The 15,760-nt window shown below is 46.2% G+C and overlaps 1 protein-coding gene across 1 annotated transcript; it reads left to right on the top strand.

The window, feature by feature from the left end:
- Positions 1-1,478: 1,478 nt before the first annotated feature.
- jmy (junction mediating and regulatory protein, p53 cofactor) lies at positions 1,479-15,634 on the top strand. The gene is made up of 10 exons (XM_061847553.1): positions 1,479-2,189; positions 7,651-7,824; positions 10,911-11,061; positions 11,148-11,317; positions 12,096-12,261; positions 12,401-12,600; positions 12,694-12,762; positions 12,834-12,926; positions 13,160-13,628; positions 13,785-15,634. Exons 1-10 carry the CDS (start codon positions 1,479-1,481, stop codon positions 14,093-14,095), a joined length of 2,514 nt encoding a protein of 837 aa, XP_061703537.1. The 3' UTR covers positions 14,096-15,634.
- The last annotated feature ends 126 nt before the right edge of the window (positions 15,635-15,760 follow it).

The raw sequence follows: 15,760 nt of genomic DNA, 5'->3' as shown, positions 1-15,760 counted from the left end.
ACATATTAAATTTTGGCTGACCTGGTACTATTTCTAGTAACCTGACAGTCCAGGTACAGTACCTTGACAGAGCAGATACATATTTTATTCATCCGGTACTATTTCTGGTGCCTTGCCTAACTGGTTATAATAGGTATACCTTGATTGGGTGGGTACCCATTCTTGTACCTTCTGTAACTTCTCTTTTAGTTCAAAAAATGTCCTTATGGGTGCGGAATAATTATGATATTTGAATATGCTCGTTTCAATAACTATTGATTTTTATGTGAAGTTTTCTTGATGTCATTTACACCATTCTGTATACTGTACTTTACGCTCACAAAGGTAAACACATGATGTAGTCTGAATACAGGCGTATATTGTACATCTAAAGTTACACAAATTATATTGCAACTAATCTTGTGATGCAAATGAAGGAAATAGAAACCATTCCCACCCGCCACCTGCTCAACAAACCACCCCGTTTTTCTCGTTTTCCTCCCGCCGCGCTGCAGAATGAAAGAAAGGCTTTGTTTCCCACTCGTTCTGAACCTCTTCGCTCGCCGTAGAACGCCCCTGAACTCCTAAGCCCCGCCCTCTCCGAGCCGCGAGGCACGTCGGCGTGATGACGTCATGGGTTTTCCCACGTGCAGATGTTTATGCTCCTCGTGCGCGTCCCGGCCAACGTAGGAGATCCAAAATGGACGCGTTTCCTCTATAAAACATTTCCATATTGAAGTGAAATAACTCGGGAGGAGATGACACATTCAAGGAATGATCAATATAGCCTCCTTTGTTACCCGAAACCAATTTAATTGAAAGTAAATAAGAAATGTATGAATTTTCCTTGATGTTCCTGAACGCGGCAGCAGTCGTTCGGATTTAACATGCACGCGCTCGCCTTGGAAACAAACCGATTGAGCGGATACGATTCGAGAACCTTATCAAATACCGATTCTAACACCTTGACGGACCGAGTAGTAAAATATTTCTAAGTACTTTGGTTGTACTAATTTCATCGACTCAGTGAGTCTATGCATGCACGATTTTTTTTTTTTTTCCGGATGGGTCCCTGAACGCAGCGGACCTCCCCTGATTTGTCGTGCAAGCGCTCAGCTTGTAAACACAAGCTGACACGTGACTGAGCTGAGCCGATTCATCGTCGTCGTCGTCGTCGCGGACACATCAAACGGAAAAAAAAGAACGAGAAAATAATAATAATAATAATAATTTTTTTAAAAAAGGAAAGATTCAGAGGAAGCCAGCGAGACGAGGGTGTCATGACAGCCGGCTGGATGCCCCTCGTTCGGACCTGCCTTCGTTCCGGACCGCCGCCAGCTCGCGAGTCCGGCGGACCGAGACGTGAGCCTTTGTTTCGGCCGCTCGTTTCGTGCTAACCGTCCCCGCTAGCGTGTTTCCCATTGAACTTCTCCAGCTACTTAGCATTAGCACTTAGCTTCGACAGCTTCCCGTCGCGGGTCTCCATCTTCGGCTTCGCCATGTCCTTCGCCATGGAGGACAACCTGGAGTCCGGCTGGGTGTCCGTCCGGCCCAAAGCGTTCGACGAGAAGGAGCGGCACAAATTCGCTTTCATCGTGGCCTGGAACGACATCGAGGGAAAGTTCGCCATAACCTGCCACAACCGGACGGTACAAAGGCGGACCACCTTCCTGGACCCGCTGCTCGACTGGAGCCCGGCCGCCGACGACGGGCTGCCCGGCGTGGCGTCGAAGCAGGACGGCGGTCGTCCGGCGAAAGTTCGGCCGAAGGAAAAAGTTGACAGTTGGGACCCGGAAGAGCCCGAGGAGGCCCCGCTCTCCCCGGCGGAGGACAGCGAGGCGGGCGGCCGCCAGGACTTCAGCTGGGCCGGCCTCTTCTCCTTCCACGAGCTCCGGGCGGCTCACCTCCAACTGTGCGCGGTCAACGCCGATCTGGAGCCCTGCCTGCCGGCCTTCCCGGAGGAGCCGTCCGGCGTGTGGTCGGTGCTCTTCGGCGGCTCGGCCGCCTTGTCGGAGGGCGAGACGGAGGCGCTGTGCTACCAGCTGCAGGTGTACCTGGGCCACGCGCTGGACACCTGCGGCTGGAAAATCTTCTCGCAGGTTCTGTTCACAGACAGCGACGACACCGACGAGTACTACGAGAGTCTGAGCGAGCTGCGGAGGAACGGCTACGAGGACGGCCTGGACAGAGCAAAGAGGCGCTTGCAGGAGGTCAGAGTACACTTTACACCAAGTTCAACCTTGATTTACTACATTCTACTTACTACCTTGAACTATCAGGTATTACCTCCACTGACTTGGAACTTTGACAAATTGGGTATTAATTCTAGTCCCTTGTTCGACAAGACTACTAGTGTACTTGTTCGGACCGGTCAGCCAAGGTACTTCAAACAGTACCTGATAAGTCCAGGTACTAAAAAGTAGTTCCCTGTTTATTACCGGTCGCAATATCTTGTGCTTTGATAGCCAAGATACTTCAAACAGTACCTGATAAGACCAGGTAATAAAAGGTAGTAGTACCCTGCTTATTACCAGTTGCAATATCTTGTACTTTGATTGGTTGGCTCGATACTTTTTGTACTTCCAGGTACACATTTCTTGTACTTTTTACTGATTCGGCATAATATCAAGTCGTTTTGAGTGACTGCAACTTGTACTTTGACGTTATTTCTTGTTTCTTGCCCGACAAGTTACTATTCTTAGCTCAACTGGTTTTCACTGGGTGGGGGGGTGGGCGGATTTGTTTACACTCCGCAGTCTCTACTTTGCCGCAGCACTTCCTGCCCTAAGTCTCACCTCGGATAAAAGTGCCCCCCTTCCCATTGTGTTGTGTTTTGACCGACACGTGTTCATCGTTGAGGCATATTCATGTTTTTTTTTTGGAGGGGGGTAGAGATGGAAGAGGGTGTCAACGCTTTACACCGCGATCCACAGAGAGTTGTTCACTTTTTTCCAATTGTTCCAAAATCTCCTCCTCTTCCTTTATCCCATCATTCCACCCCCCCCCAAGTCACCTCCCATCTGTTGCCGCACTTTCCCCCCCGCGCCTGTAACCCGACCGCGCCGCCGTTGCGAGGGTGTTACCCGAGACAAAAGAGGACAATTACAGCTCAAGTTACAGCGGCCACTGACGTCCTCCCAGGAAGCGCAAACGGAACGACTCCCCCGCCTCTCGCGATTCGACTCTTCCTGGCAAGAGTTGACGAACGGTTTATCAACAAAAAAAATAATAATAATCCACCCTGTTGTGGTATTCGAATGGGAGTAGCTCAGGGTTGCTGGTTTCCGTCGCTAGCGCAGCCTTTCAACCGCTTACACCCTCCCATTAAAAAAAAAAAAAAAATAAATTGTCAACTCAACACGTTGAACGTCAGCAACGTTCATGTCGGGAGTCGTTCTAGATCGTTTTGACTCATTTTTCAAAACTGACAATGTTGTGCGCTGTAACTGTTTAAGTAGCACTCATCTTACATCAATGATTAGCTAACAATTAGTTTTACTTGTTTCAGGCCAATAAGCGGAGAAAAAAGTTTTTGTGAAAAAAAAAGCAGAACAGCGACGTGGATTGTCATTCGTTTGCTTTTGTGACACCTCAAAGCATAAAACACGCACACGAGTAAGGGCTTTGTATGATAACGTAGTCGTTTCTACGCAGTAATACAGCCAAGAAGTACGCCATGAGCCACGCTGATGTCTTGCCATATTTTGGCGTTCCACTTCCTGTCAATGGATGCGAAAAGCCGAGATTCACACCCGAATCGTTATTCTCAACTCGAAAACTGGGCGCTTATTAAATCCAAAGCGGTGCGACGGCACCACCTACAGGGATCTTTTATCATTTCAGTTTGTTTACAAACCTGATTGTCACAGCCAGGCTTCTTTCACGCCTACCCGACGTAAAAATAAAAAAAAAAAAAAGTTTCTTTATCGGTGGCAATAAGTGTTTTGGTTTTTTTTTTTTTTTAAATTGAACTCCTATAGTAAAAACATTTTTATTTTGCTTTAATCTTTAAATAAACATCATCATCTTTAAGATAAAAGTAATATTTCGGTGGGTAACTCATTTTCTAGTTGACCATATTTTTACAATAGTTTCTTAATTTCAAACTAAACTAATTTTTACAGTAAATTCATTGCTCATTTTTTGTCATAAGTAAGATTTTGGGGGATCAAAAGTTCATTTTGAGCAGTGAAAAGTATTTTTTTGTGGAAATGAACTTTTTTTTGCTGACATAACAAAACAAGTTATTTATTTTGGTGTAAAAAAAACTTACATTGTTAAAAGAAATGGTTTTGGGGTTTTTTTTGTCTGAATTTTAAGAAAACCCCAATTAAGTTTTTAAGTTTCCTTTTGGAGCAGTGCTTCGTTTAAAATTATTTTTCACAGTGTTTTCTTTTTTTTACATATTTTTTACTGCAATTAAAAACTACATTTTATTGTTAAAAGTTGAATTTCATACAGAGTGCCTTTTATTCATTTAAAAAATATTTTTAACTAATTGTTCTTTTTTAAAATAAGCGTGTAAAAATATTACTGGTAAATAGTACATAAGATTAAAAAAGTAATAATATTTGGCTTGGGGGAAAAAAAAAAAAAAATGGCACAGGACCGTCACCGTATAATTATTATGTCACGTTATCACACCCAAGCTTTTGTGACTTTGCAAATTATTTTCAGTCATTGTGTTGGATTCTATTGAAGGATATCACGGATATGAATAAATATGATATCATTTCCTCCTCCTCTTGTCATTGTCACTAAGAGCTCCTGAAATAACCAAAATGTCTGCTCAAATAAGCCCAAGCAGGGCGTTACTTGCGCTCCCCTTGCGACACAACCGAGTTGTTTTCCCGATAGCGCGAACAAATATTTGGAGAAGTGTGCCGAGCGAGTCCGGCGTCAGTGAACTTTGGCCTCGGCTCGCAATCTCGGCGACGCCGCTTGAAATCTCAGACGCGTTTCACCGTGGGACGCGAGGGGGAGGGGGGCGGGGCACTTTCGTCAAATATTGACCGCCGACCAGAGCAGATATTGATCGCGGAGCTCGAGGCCACGGGCGGAGCGTGCGGTGAGCAAGTCCGCCTCGCACGTCGCAAATGTTTGCGGGGGTTGAACGTTCTCGGGGACTGGAGGAGTCACAGAAAGGCTTCGGGAATATCGCCGGATCAAATGCCCGTCGTCGACTGTTGACGTTTATCTCCTTGCTTAAGGGGGAAAAAACGTACTGCAATATAATTATCCATCCGTCCATTTTCCTAGCCGCTTATCCTCACAAGAGCCGCAAGGTTACGTTAATTGAACACGTAATTTACTTTATTCACAAACGTGCGCTCGGTTAATTGAGGATAATGTCTTTTATGTTTATGAAAACATTTTTGGGAATAAAGTAATCCCTCTCTACTTCGCGGATCACCTACCGCGGATTCGGTGCACTGCGGATTTCTGACCCAATAAATAAATAAAAATAATGTGCCATCCCCAGCAAGACGACACGGACCTATGAATCAAAAATTAAAATTAAAACACCGTTTACCCCTACTTTGTGGTGCGTGAAAAAAGAGGGATTACTGTATTTAATTTTCTGTTTTACAAAAATAGGCACGAAATTGTATTTCATTCTTGTGAAAAAAAATGTTTAAAGTGTCTGACGTTTGCTAACCAAAGTTGTTGTTTTTTTTTTTAATTATTTAAAATTATTAAAATATGAACCCTTTGTCAATTCTGCCTAGCAACAAGCCGCAAACCTGCCCGGCGACACGTCGCCTTTAGGGCTCGGCCGTTTGGTCCGCCGGAGCCGACCCGGCGAACGGGCCGCGCGTGTTGTTTTCCGCAGAGCTCGCCGGCGGGACGGGAGCGGCGGGCCCGGTTCTGTCTGAGCAAACTGGTAGAGCGGCTCGTTGACGACTGGTTTCCTGCTGGTGCTGCTGCTGGCGTAACGCGGTTCTGTAATTACAAGCAGAGCCCCGTCGCTGCTATATTCAGCACGTGAGGCTGCGCGCACAAAATGGGCTGAGGCTCGGACTCCATTTTGTTTTTCTTGGCGTCAAACCACTGGACGAGTTAATAAAAAGGCGAAATGTACCGTGCCGTCAAAAGGTACCGGTTCTTTGAATTTTTTATGATTTTTTTCATAGTTTTCCCACTTGAATCGCTAGCGTTTGCTTATGACCCACAGTGAGAGTCCTCAACCCGACTGTTGTGTCCAGCATTCCCCTTACAAACACACACGGAAAGTGGTTGCCATGGAGACCACGCAGGCCCGTAAACAGTAGGAGCAGTGTTACCCGCCTGAATGGTTCACTGTTTGAGCCCCTCGGCCCGGCCCGCTGCTCATAAAAGCGCCTCTCTTCCACGTTTGTAATATTTGCCCTTCAGAAAAGGAAAAAAAAATAAATCAAAACTTTATGATTACAACTATAACAGGCACAAACTGGCTGAATTTGAAAAGTGGCTCAAATCCCAATCATAAATCCGGCCCGCCCTAATCTGGGATTAAAGGGAATGTGCGGCCAGAGCGCTTAGTGCAGATCAACACACGAGTGTGGAGTAGTAGTAGTACTCGTAGTCGTAGTAATGGCAGTGGAGACATCGATGCCTTTGCTGTTTTTGTTTTGTATTGGATGGGCAATGTCATTGCAAAAATGGTGATGATAAAAATAATTTTTCAACAACATTTTTACTAAAAAGAACAGTAAAAAATGATGAAAATGTTGGTTATGATAAATAATTAAAAGCAAACTTAACTAAAAAGAACAGTAAAAATGGTGAAAATGTTGGTTTTCATAGAAATAATTAAAAACAAGATTTAACTAAAAAGAACAACAAAAATGGTGAAAATAAATAAAAAATATATATAGCTTGACCAAATTGAACAAAAATACATGGAATACCCATATATATATATATATATATATATATATATATATATAATATATATATATATATATGTGTGTGTTTCTTTCGGCTTGTCATCTCAGATGAACGCATAGACATGTTTGGCACAATTTTTACGCCGGATGCCCTTCCTGATGCAACCCTTCTCAGGGAGCGGAGGCCCCAGTGGGATACGAACCCCCAACCCCTGGTTTACCAAACCAGTGCTCTAACTACTGAGCTAGTGTGTGTGTGTGTGTGTGTGTGTGGTGTGTGTGTGTGTGTGTCTCTCTCTCTCTCTCTCTCTCTCTCTCTCTCTCTCTCTCTCTCTCTCTCCTCTCTCTCTCTCTCTCTCTCTCTCTCTATCTCTCTCTCTCTCTCTCTCTCTCTTCTCTCTCTCTCTCTCTCTCTTTTTTTTTATCTTAAAAGGGAACAATTTCATTTTTAAATTACCGTAATTTCCAGCCTGCAAGTCGTGACTTTTTTTCATATGCTTTCAACCCTGTGGTTTATGCGGTGATGCGTCGCTAGTGTTAGCGCACCTGGTTATAAGCCACGGTACAAAGAAAGAGTTTAATGCTAGCTCACGCTAGCGCCATGCTAGCACGAAACTGTGTAACAGAGGCTTATAAACAGGTGTGCTCTGTAGGCCGGGAATTACGGTGTGTTAACTATGGCTAAAAAAAAAAAAAAAAAGTATGGATCGGAATTTGGTAAAACATCAGTCGAGCTCGCGCTCTTCTCCAATCACACGAACGGGATCTTTTTCCCGTTGAGACGTTTGCGTTTTGCCGGCAGGTGTTGGACAAGCACCGGGGCCTGGACAGCATGGTGGACCTGCTGCGGGTCTACGGCGAGGAGGACGAGGCGTACGGCCACGTGCTGGAGGCCGCCACGCAGCTCTACCACTACCTGCTGCAGCCCTTCAGGGACATGCGGGAGCTGGCTACGCTCCGGCGACAGCAGATTAAGGTGACGCTTCCGGGTCCGGTCGCCATCTGTTTCGGGGCTTAGTCGCGGTCTGTCCCAGAGTAAAACCTCAAAGCAAAACTACCCACGTTGAGGTTATTATTATTATTATTTTTTTTTTAAACGCAGTTGTAAACGGATCTCACCTGCTGGGTATCATTGTTAAGATTATGGTCATATAAAGTGAGAGAAAATGTTTCCCCATTATAGTTTTAACATTTTATTAGTTTTTTTTTTTTTTGGGGGGGGGGGCTGACTTTTAAAATGCAGAGTGGGACAGGTGGCAATGGAGGCAAAAGGTGGATCACATCATGAATTAGACATGACCATGCGAGATCCTGTGACTAGTCTGTTATGGGTGTGGTTGTCACGGCGACGGGTATGGTCTCATCCATACATTTGAATAATAAGGCATTATTGGATGTAATAAGTGTGGCTGTTTGTCTCTGTGTGCCCTGCGATTGGCTGGCGACCAGTTCAGGGTTTGCCCCGCCTCCTGGCCGTTGACAGCTGAGATAGGCTCCAGCACTCCCCGCGACCCTCGTGAGGATAAGCGGCAAAGAAAATGGATGGATAGATGAATGTAATAAGGCCTTATTAACTGTAACGACGCATGTGAGGTGCAGGTACTACTTTTGTCCACTTGGGGACGCCAGCCTCTCGTTCGACGCCCGGCCCGGTGAGTGACGTGGGTGGCGGTGAACGAGAGTTTAGACTCGGTTAGCTCGTTAGCTAGTCTGTCCATTGAGCGACTCGGCAGGTAATGTTTTAGCTTTCTTTATTCGTCGTAAATGCGAGTTTACAAAGAAGTGAACTGTAATGCAAAAAAACGTTTTAACATTTGACAACAAATCGTAACAGATTTGGTTCATTTTTGGGAATAAGTGATGGACAAAACTAAAGAAAAAGTACAGCGCTGGCCTGGATGTCTGCTGTTTTTCAAAATTTTGGACGGCTGCTTATCTTAGCTAAAAATAATCAAGCTCGCGTCCCCTTGCGCGAGATAAGAGAGGCGCCATTTTGGTGATTAGCGGCGGGAACGAGCACTCCTTCTTTTCCCGGCGACGGGTCTGCGTTGCGTCGCTAGCTGGTGCGACGGTTGTGGGTTAGGCGTTATTTTAAGCACCGCGAGTGGCTTTTTCCTTTTTGCTAACGGGAGAATGAATGCGAAGACGTCGGACGTTTGCGTCTGACGAATGAGTTCCCGGCCCAAGAACTGCCACTTTGTAATTACCAGTAGATGCCACAAGATGGCAGTTAAAGTAAAAACTCTTCATTATGAGATATTGCGCAGTGAGTTGTCACGTTAACATTTGAAGAAGGCAATGGGACTTTTCTAGCTTCCCTAAAACGTGATAACCAGCGAACGTTCGTAACACGGCCGACGGCGCGTAAACACCTCGTGGCTGGGACCTGGCTAAATACTGGTAGCTCAGCCGCAGGGGGTCTGCTTTGCGCCCCGCTGCGAGGATTAAGGTTGTTGTTTTTTTTTTTAACTGATCTCTTTGTTTGTGTGTCCACCTATGTTAATCGTTTTGATTTTCTTATTATTACATTCTCACAGAGTATTTTAAATTGTTTTGATTAGCCTAATATGCTTTTCCTTTCAAGACCTTTGTCGCGGGCCACATTGTAGTTACGATTTCCCCGTTATGAAAATCTTTAACCGCCTCATCATATTTACACGTGAAATTTATGAGCTAGTTTTGGAATCAGAAATCAAGGGTAATGGGGGTTTTGAACTATTTTTGATGTTTGGGTCCACAATATTGCTTGCGATATCTCAACGTTGTCATTTATGATGTGACAGTTTGGAATTTTAGTACAGATTTTAACAAAAATCATGGATGTTGATACTCATAATTTGCCTTCACGGGCCACATAAAATCACGCGGCGGGCCGGATCTACCCCCCGGGCCTTGACTTTGGCACCCGTGCTCTATGAATTGGTGGAATGTGACAAAGTACAAATACTTTGTAACTGTAGTGGAGTGTATTGTTCAAGTCTCTGTGCTTTGCTTTTTGCTTCTACTCCCCACGTTTGAAAATCAAAATCTTTTCTTCCGTTATTATCGTTTGCTAATGTCACATTTCTTGATCAATCAGTTCACAACGGTAGAAAAGCTATGGGAACATGTTTTGATTGTATGTCAGTATACGCAGTATTTATTTGAATCCATGAAAATCTTTCACCTAATATTTACAGATGAACTAGTTTTGAATCAGAAATCAAGCATAGTGGGTTTTCCAACTATGGGTCATGTTTGGTAACACAAAAACGCTTGCAATATCTCAACTTTATCATTTATGATGTGACAATTTGATATTTTGTTACAGATTATCACCAGAATCCCGGATTCTGACGTCGACGATTTTCCTTCGCGGGCCACACAAAAAAAAATCATGCGGCGGGCCGGGTCTGGCCCCCCGGGCCTTGAGTTTGACACCCGTGCTATAAGAGGATCAGATTGAAATTAAATCTTTTTTTTTCTTTTTTCTTTTTTTTCCCCCCAAACGTGAGATTTGAAGGCCACGTGGCCCAGCCCATATGACAGCCACAATACACAGAGACATCTTTGTGTTCTCGGTAGTTTGGACGTCGCGCACGTTTCTGGCCAGTGATGTCATCTCCCCCTACCGTTTCCCCCCACCTCGCTTGTTCCCAACTCGGCGCTACTTTTGCGCACTCACGTGCGCCGGCCCCGGCTGCCCACGCCAGACTGTACACAAATACACATCTGCTTTACGTTTAGCAAGTAGCTGGCGGTTCACCCCGTGGCCGTTTTGTTCGTTTTAACGCGTGTCAGGCGAGGTTGAGGCCTTGTTGGGGGAGGGGGGCGCTGGTCTGTGGGAAAGCGTTTACTCCTTAGGGCCATGTTCAGGTATGGTTTTTCCTCACGAGGAGGATATTTTGGCATACTATGAGGACAACTACATGTTAGTAGTGAGGCAAAACTGTGTACTCATTGTCTGTTTTTAGTCCACACGCGGAACCTCTTTCTAACCTTTGGCGCCATCTGATGTCGGCTGTTTACATTACACCTGGCTGACTCCTACCTTGCTAATCCCCCCCCCACCCCCCCATTCAGATCTCGCTGGAGACGGAGCGCCTGGGCCCTCGCCGGGTGGACGGCCTGAAAAGGGAGGACGAGGAGTGGCAGAAGAAAGCGCACGCCGCCGTCCTCGCCATCCAGGACCTGACGGTCAAGTTTTTCGAAACCACCAATCGGGGGCAGAAAGGTGGACCAATTTGAGGGGGACGCCCCGTCCCGCTGTGATCCGTTGTCGTACTCGCACTTTAAGATATTTTACGACGCGCGTTTCAGCACTGTACGAGCGCATGCGCGCCGACCAAAGGAGGCTGGGCAAGTCGGCGTGGGCGGCGGCGGTGGAGCGCATGGAGAGGCTGCAGTACTCCGTCTCCAAAGAAACGTTGCAGCTGATGCGGGCCAAGGAAATCTGCCTCGAGCAGAGGAAGCACGGCCTCAAGGAGGAGGTGCAGTCTCGAGTTCCAACACCAAAAACGTGCTTTTATTATTATTATTAAATACCTCATAACGTCCTTTGTAAGTTGACCGTAAATCCCGGTCTACAGAGCGCACCTGGTTATAAGCCTCACCGGGTACATTTGTAAAGGAAATACCATTTGGTACATACGTACGCCGCGGCTGTGTAAAAGCCGCAAGTGCCCACATTGAAACACGAGATATTTACAAAGAAAGACAGTAAACAAGAGAGTTTAACGTTACCGCCACGCTAATACTCGCGCCGCGCTAACAGGGCCGGTTAAAAACAAAAAAAAAGCATACCGCTAAAAATCACTGAGACACGGCAGTAAGACGCTAGTGCAGCGCTAACAAGGCCAGACCGGTAAAAAGTCCCTTCCCCGGCACATATATTCCACCAGTGTTACTCTTAACTTTTCCGGTCGAGTGCCCCCCTTGCGCCCGTTAGAAAAAAAATGCACAAATTAGCCGCATCACCGCATAAACTGTGGGAAAAAAGAAAGAAATTACGGTACTTGCTGATACACGTGGGGAAAATAATGAATCTTAAATTTGATCTTGATTCGTTCTCATTCGAATGACACGACTGTCAAGTGAATGCAGCGAAGCATTTACCCCGCAATAAACGAGGTTGTGTATATTTTTATATATACTATAGAATATATACTTTACTATATACTACCCATTGAAGGTGGAAAAGTATTAGCGCTTGAATATCGAATCACAAGAGCCTCACCAGTGGGTGTTCTCTTCTCTCACCCCCGACAGATGCGGAGCCTTCAGGGTGGCGAGGACGCCATGCTGCACCTGGACCAGCTGGAGGCGCTGTACTACGAACTCCAGCTGCAGCTGTACGACATCCAGGCCGAGGTTCTGCGCTGCGAAGAGCTGCTGCTCACGGCGCAACTGCAGAGCCTGCGCAGACAGATCACAGGTGAGACCGCAACGACCGCCGTCGGATCGTCGCACCCTTGTGTCAAGATCCCGTGCACCTTTGCCCACCAAACGCTTGAGTCCTTGGGTCCAAAACGCACTTGTTGAAAATAGGACCGACGTTTTGGTTTTCCTTCCAGAGAGGCAGGATGAGGTGGTGTACTACGACGCCTTCGAGAGCCCTGACGCCATGGAGGGGCCAGAGGACCCGGCCGGCCCCCCGCCTCTGCCGCCGCTACGGGGTGAGGAAGAACTGGGGGTCCTGCGGCAGAGGACTCGGCAGCTGGAAGCCCGCAGGGGACGCATCAACACCAAAAAAGTCTACCTCAAAAACAAGAAGGTGACTACTGGCCACTATTTCTGAGAAACTCTGCTTCAGACCCATAAAGTTGGAGAACCACTTAACGAAATGGTTTTACTCGTCCCGGAACAGGAAATCTGCATCTCCAATCACAAGCAGAAGATTGGAGAGCGTCAGGGCGTCCTCGCCTCGTCGCTGCAGGTATGACAGACAGAACCGAGCTTCCTGATGAACTGGAACTGAAATGGGACGGTTGGTGCTTTGCGCTACAGGTGCGGGAGACGGAGGAAGAGGAAGCGGAGCGGAATGCACGAGTCAGTCTGGAGAGGCAAAGGACTCTGGACCGACTTCGCAGCCTCAATCAGGTAGTTTCGATTGCTTGGTTTTTGTCCACTTGGAAAAAAAAAAAGTGACCTTGCCCTTTCCCTGATATGCGTCCCCCCACGATTGTGTCAAATCCTCTCACGGGGGCCAAATGATTCGTTGTTCTTGCGCCCGTGTCAAGCAGTCCTTGTGTCGTTTGGTGTTTGAAATGCGTCCTCGTGCGCTTGCTCCTGTCAAAATGCTTCCTTGAGCTCTTGCTCCTGTGTCCGCTCAGCGTTATCCGGGTCACGTGACCCTGAAGTCCAGTCGTCTTAGGCTGCTTCAGACCCGGCGGAGAGCGGGTCAGACTCCCTGCACGCAGGCAGCCGGCGTCCAGACCGACTGCGTCATCTCGGACTTGCCGAAACTCTCGGTCCCTCCTCCGGGAGACGCCTACGAGTCCTTACCTGCCGCCCACCCGGAGAACCTGGACTCGCCTTCGCCGTTCCTCTCCCTGCCGACGTCCGTTCTCACCCTGCAAGGAACCCCTCAGCTGCCCCCTCCTCCGCCGCCTCCGCTCCCCCCTCCTCCCCCTCCGCCGCCCGCATCCATTGAGCCGTGCCTGGAGTTGCGATGCGATCCTGAGCCCGCGTCCCTCCCCCTGTCTCCGGTCTCGCCGCGCTTCTTCGACAGCAGCCAACTGCTGACAGCCAGGAAGAAGCTGAGGAAGACGTCGGCCGAGGACGCCACCCAGTGGAGGAGAGGTGAGAGACGCCGGCAACCCGTTCCTCCATTGTTTGCCGCTTTTTTACGCAGTCGAGCTTATAAAATCGGTGAACTGAAAGTCCATTAACATGATGCAACCTCCGTAAAAACCTCATTATTTGTACATTTTTGGATTCCGCTATTTGTCCCTACAGCGAGCTCCCCTATGGACGAGGTCCTGGCGTCCCTGAAGCGCGGCAGCTTCCACCTGCGCAAGGCCGAGCTGCGCGTCCTGGGGCCCGACCCGGACGACGACGGCGAGAACATCCTGGCGCAGATCCGGCAGGGCGTGCGCCTCCGGCAGGTGCGCGCCCCGCCCGAGCGCCCGCGCCGCGCCGAGCGCTTCGCGCACTCGGCCGACGCGCTGACGCGCAGCATCCACGAGGCGCTGCGCAGGATCAAGGAGGCGTCGCCCGAGTCCGAGTCGGAGGACGAGGGGCTGCCCTGCGCCGACTGGGAGAACTGAAGCGCTGTGCCAGACCTGCGGCATTTTTTTTTTTGGGGGGGTGCAATTTGGACAAAAACGAACACTTTTTGTATTCCAAGTGGGTTTTGTACAAATGGACCTCTACACGCATTTTTGTCACCTGTGTAACTTGACATTTACCATTCTGTACTGTTCCTTTAAAAGAGGTCCACATGGAAATGCACATCACACACGCAGGGCCTGACCGATAATATGAGCCTTCTTAAAATTTATTATTATTATTATTTTTTTCTACACGGAGACAAAGTGTTAACAAAAAAAAATGTCAATTTTTTCCTCTTTGTTGTAAAGTTAAAATAGGAAAGGGCAAAATATTGTAAAGGTCAAATCTTCTCCCTGTGATTTATATCGTTATTGTAAAAGCGTTAAAATACACCCCCACCCAAAAAAAAGTTATTTTATTCATAATATATTTTAAAAAATAATAATCAGTTATCATAGTCTTATTCTGCCAAATATCGACATCACCAAAAGAAAAAAATATATATATATTGGCACTGATTGGGGCCCTACTCCCAAGTATGTGTGTTTGGTGTTTTAAATGTTTTTTATTCCACCATCTAATACTAGAAAATTACATTTTTTTTTTCCCCTCAACTTTTGTCTTTTGTGGGCTGAATGGCAACTGCCACGGAGAGTGCAGTATTGAGAGCGGCCTGAGGGGGGCGCTCCATTTTGTATGAATTTACAAAAAATAATAACCAAGTTCTGGAGGTCAGTTTTAAACATTTTAAAGCCATGATACACAAGTTCTGGACCTCTTTTTTTTTTTTTTTTAAAGAGGAATACACAACTTTTGGGTGTGAGTTTTATTATCTGTTTTAAAGTCACAATACAAAATTGCCAGAACTCAGTTTCAGCAACAATATCCAATATTTGTAGCTCATTTTAATCAGACTTTAAAAAAAAAAAAAAAAAAATGTTTCGGAGCTCATATTGGAACAATATGCAAATTTTGGGCCTAATTTAATCAGCCAACTTTAAAAAAAAAATAGCAAGTTCAGTTGTTGAGTTTTATTATCGTACGTTATAAGTCACACAAACATGGCTGCTCCTCAACTGCCTTTACACTGATTCCAGTGTTTTGTCTGCTTTAAGTTTTCCCGCTATTTTTCCATTTTTTTTACATATATATTGATGTGTTGTGTGTGTGACATTTGACTGTTTTTTGACATCCATCCCCTCGTGTATGAAATGTGTCAAAAGTATCATTCCGACTAGCTAGCGTAGCAGAGGTTAGCGGAAGATTAGCTTAGCGTTAGCATCCTAGCGCTAACAACATAATATTGACTCCAGACGGAGAAAGTAAAACTTCTCCCCGACTATTTGTTTTCCCAGAGAGATAACTATGTTTTTATTTCATTTTTAATAGTGATAGTCTGCTTTTGTGATGACTTTTTGAAAGTTTGACAGAGTTTGTACTCGGACCTCGCAGCAGACGTGCAATAATGATGATGATAAAAATAAGCAACGTGTCAATGCAGACGTCTTGAAAATATATATCTGCATGCCTCCGTGTATTCAAGTATTTATTGATAGTACAGATTTTTAAAAGATCTTTTTTTATCGTCTCTTGAAATTCTTTTTGCTTTTCTTTGAAAATAAACACCCCCCGCCCTCCTAAAAAAAAAAAGCCGAGTCTGG

This window comes from Syngnathoides biaculeatus, chromosome 17, assembly GCF_019802595.1.
Source record: "Syngnathoides biaculeatus isolate LvHL_M chromosome 17, ASM1980259v1, whole genome shotgun sequence".
In the NCBI taxonomy this organism is placed as follows: domain Eukaryota; kingdom Metazoa; phylum Chordata; class Actinopteri; order Syngnathiformes; family Syngnathidae; genus Syngnathoides; species Syngnathoides biaculeatus.
The sequence above is the reverse complement of the archived record's forward strand: the minus strand, read 5'-3'. Positions and strand labels throughout refer to the sequence as shown.

Bases quoted from the DNA above. Each gene is read 5' to 3' on its own strand.
- jmy (XM_061847553.1), top strand. From the start codon at position 1,479: ATGTCCTTCGCCATGGAGGACAACCTGGAGTCCGGCTGGGTGTCCGTC. The intron at 2,190-7,650 runs GTCAGAGTACAC...TTTTGCCGGCAG, and splicing joins CAAAGAGGCGCTTGCAGGAG to GTGTTGGACAAGCACCGGGG. The intron at 12,262-12,400 runs GTGAGACCGCAA...TTTTCCTTCCAG, and splicing joins CCTGCGCAGACAGATCACAG to AGAGGCAGGATGAGGTGGTG.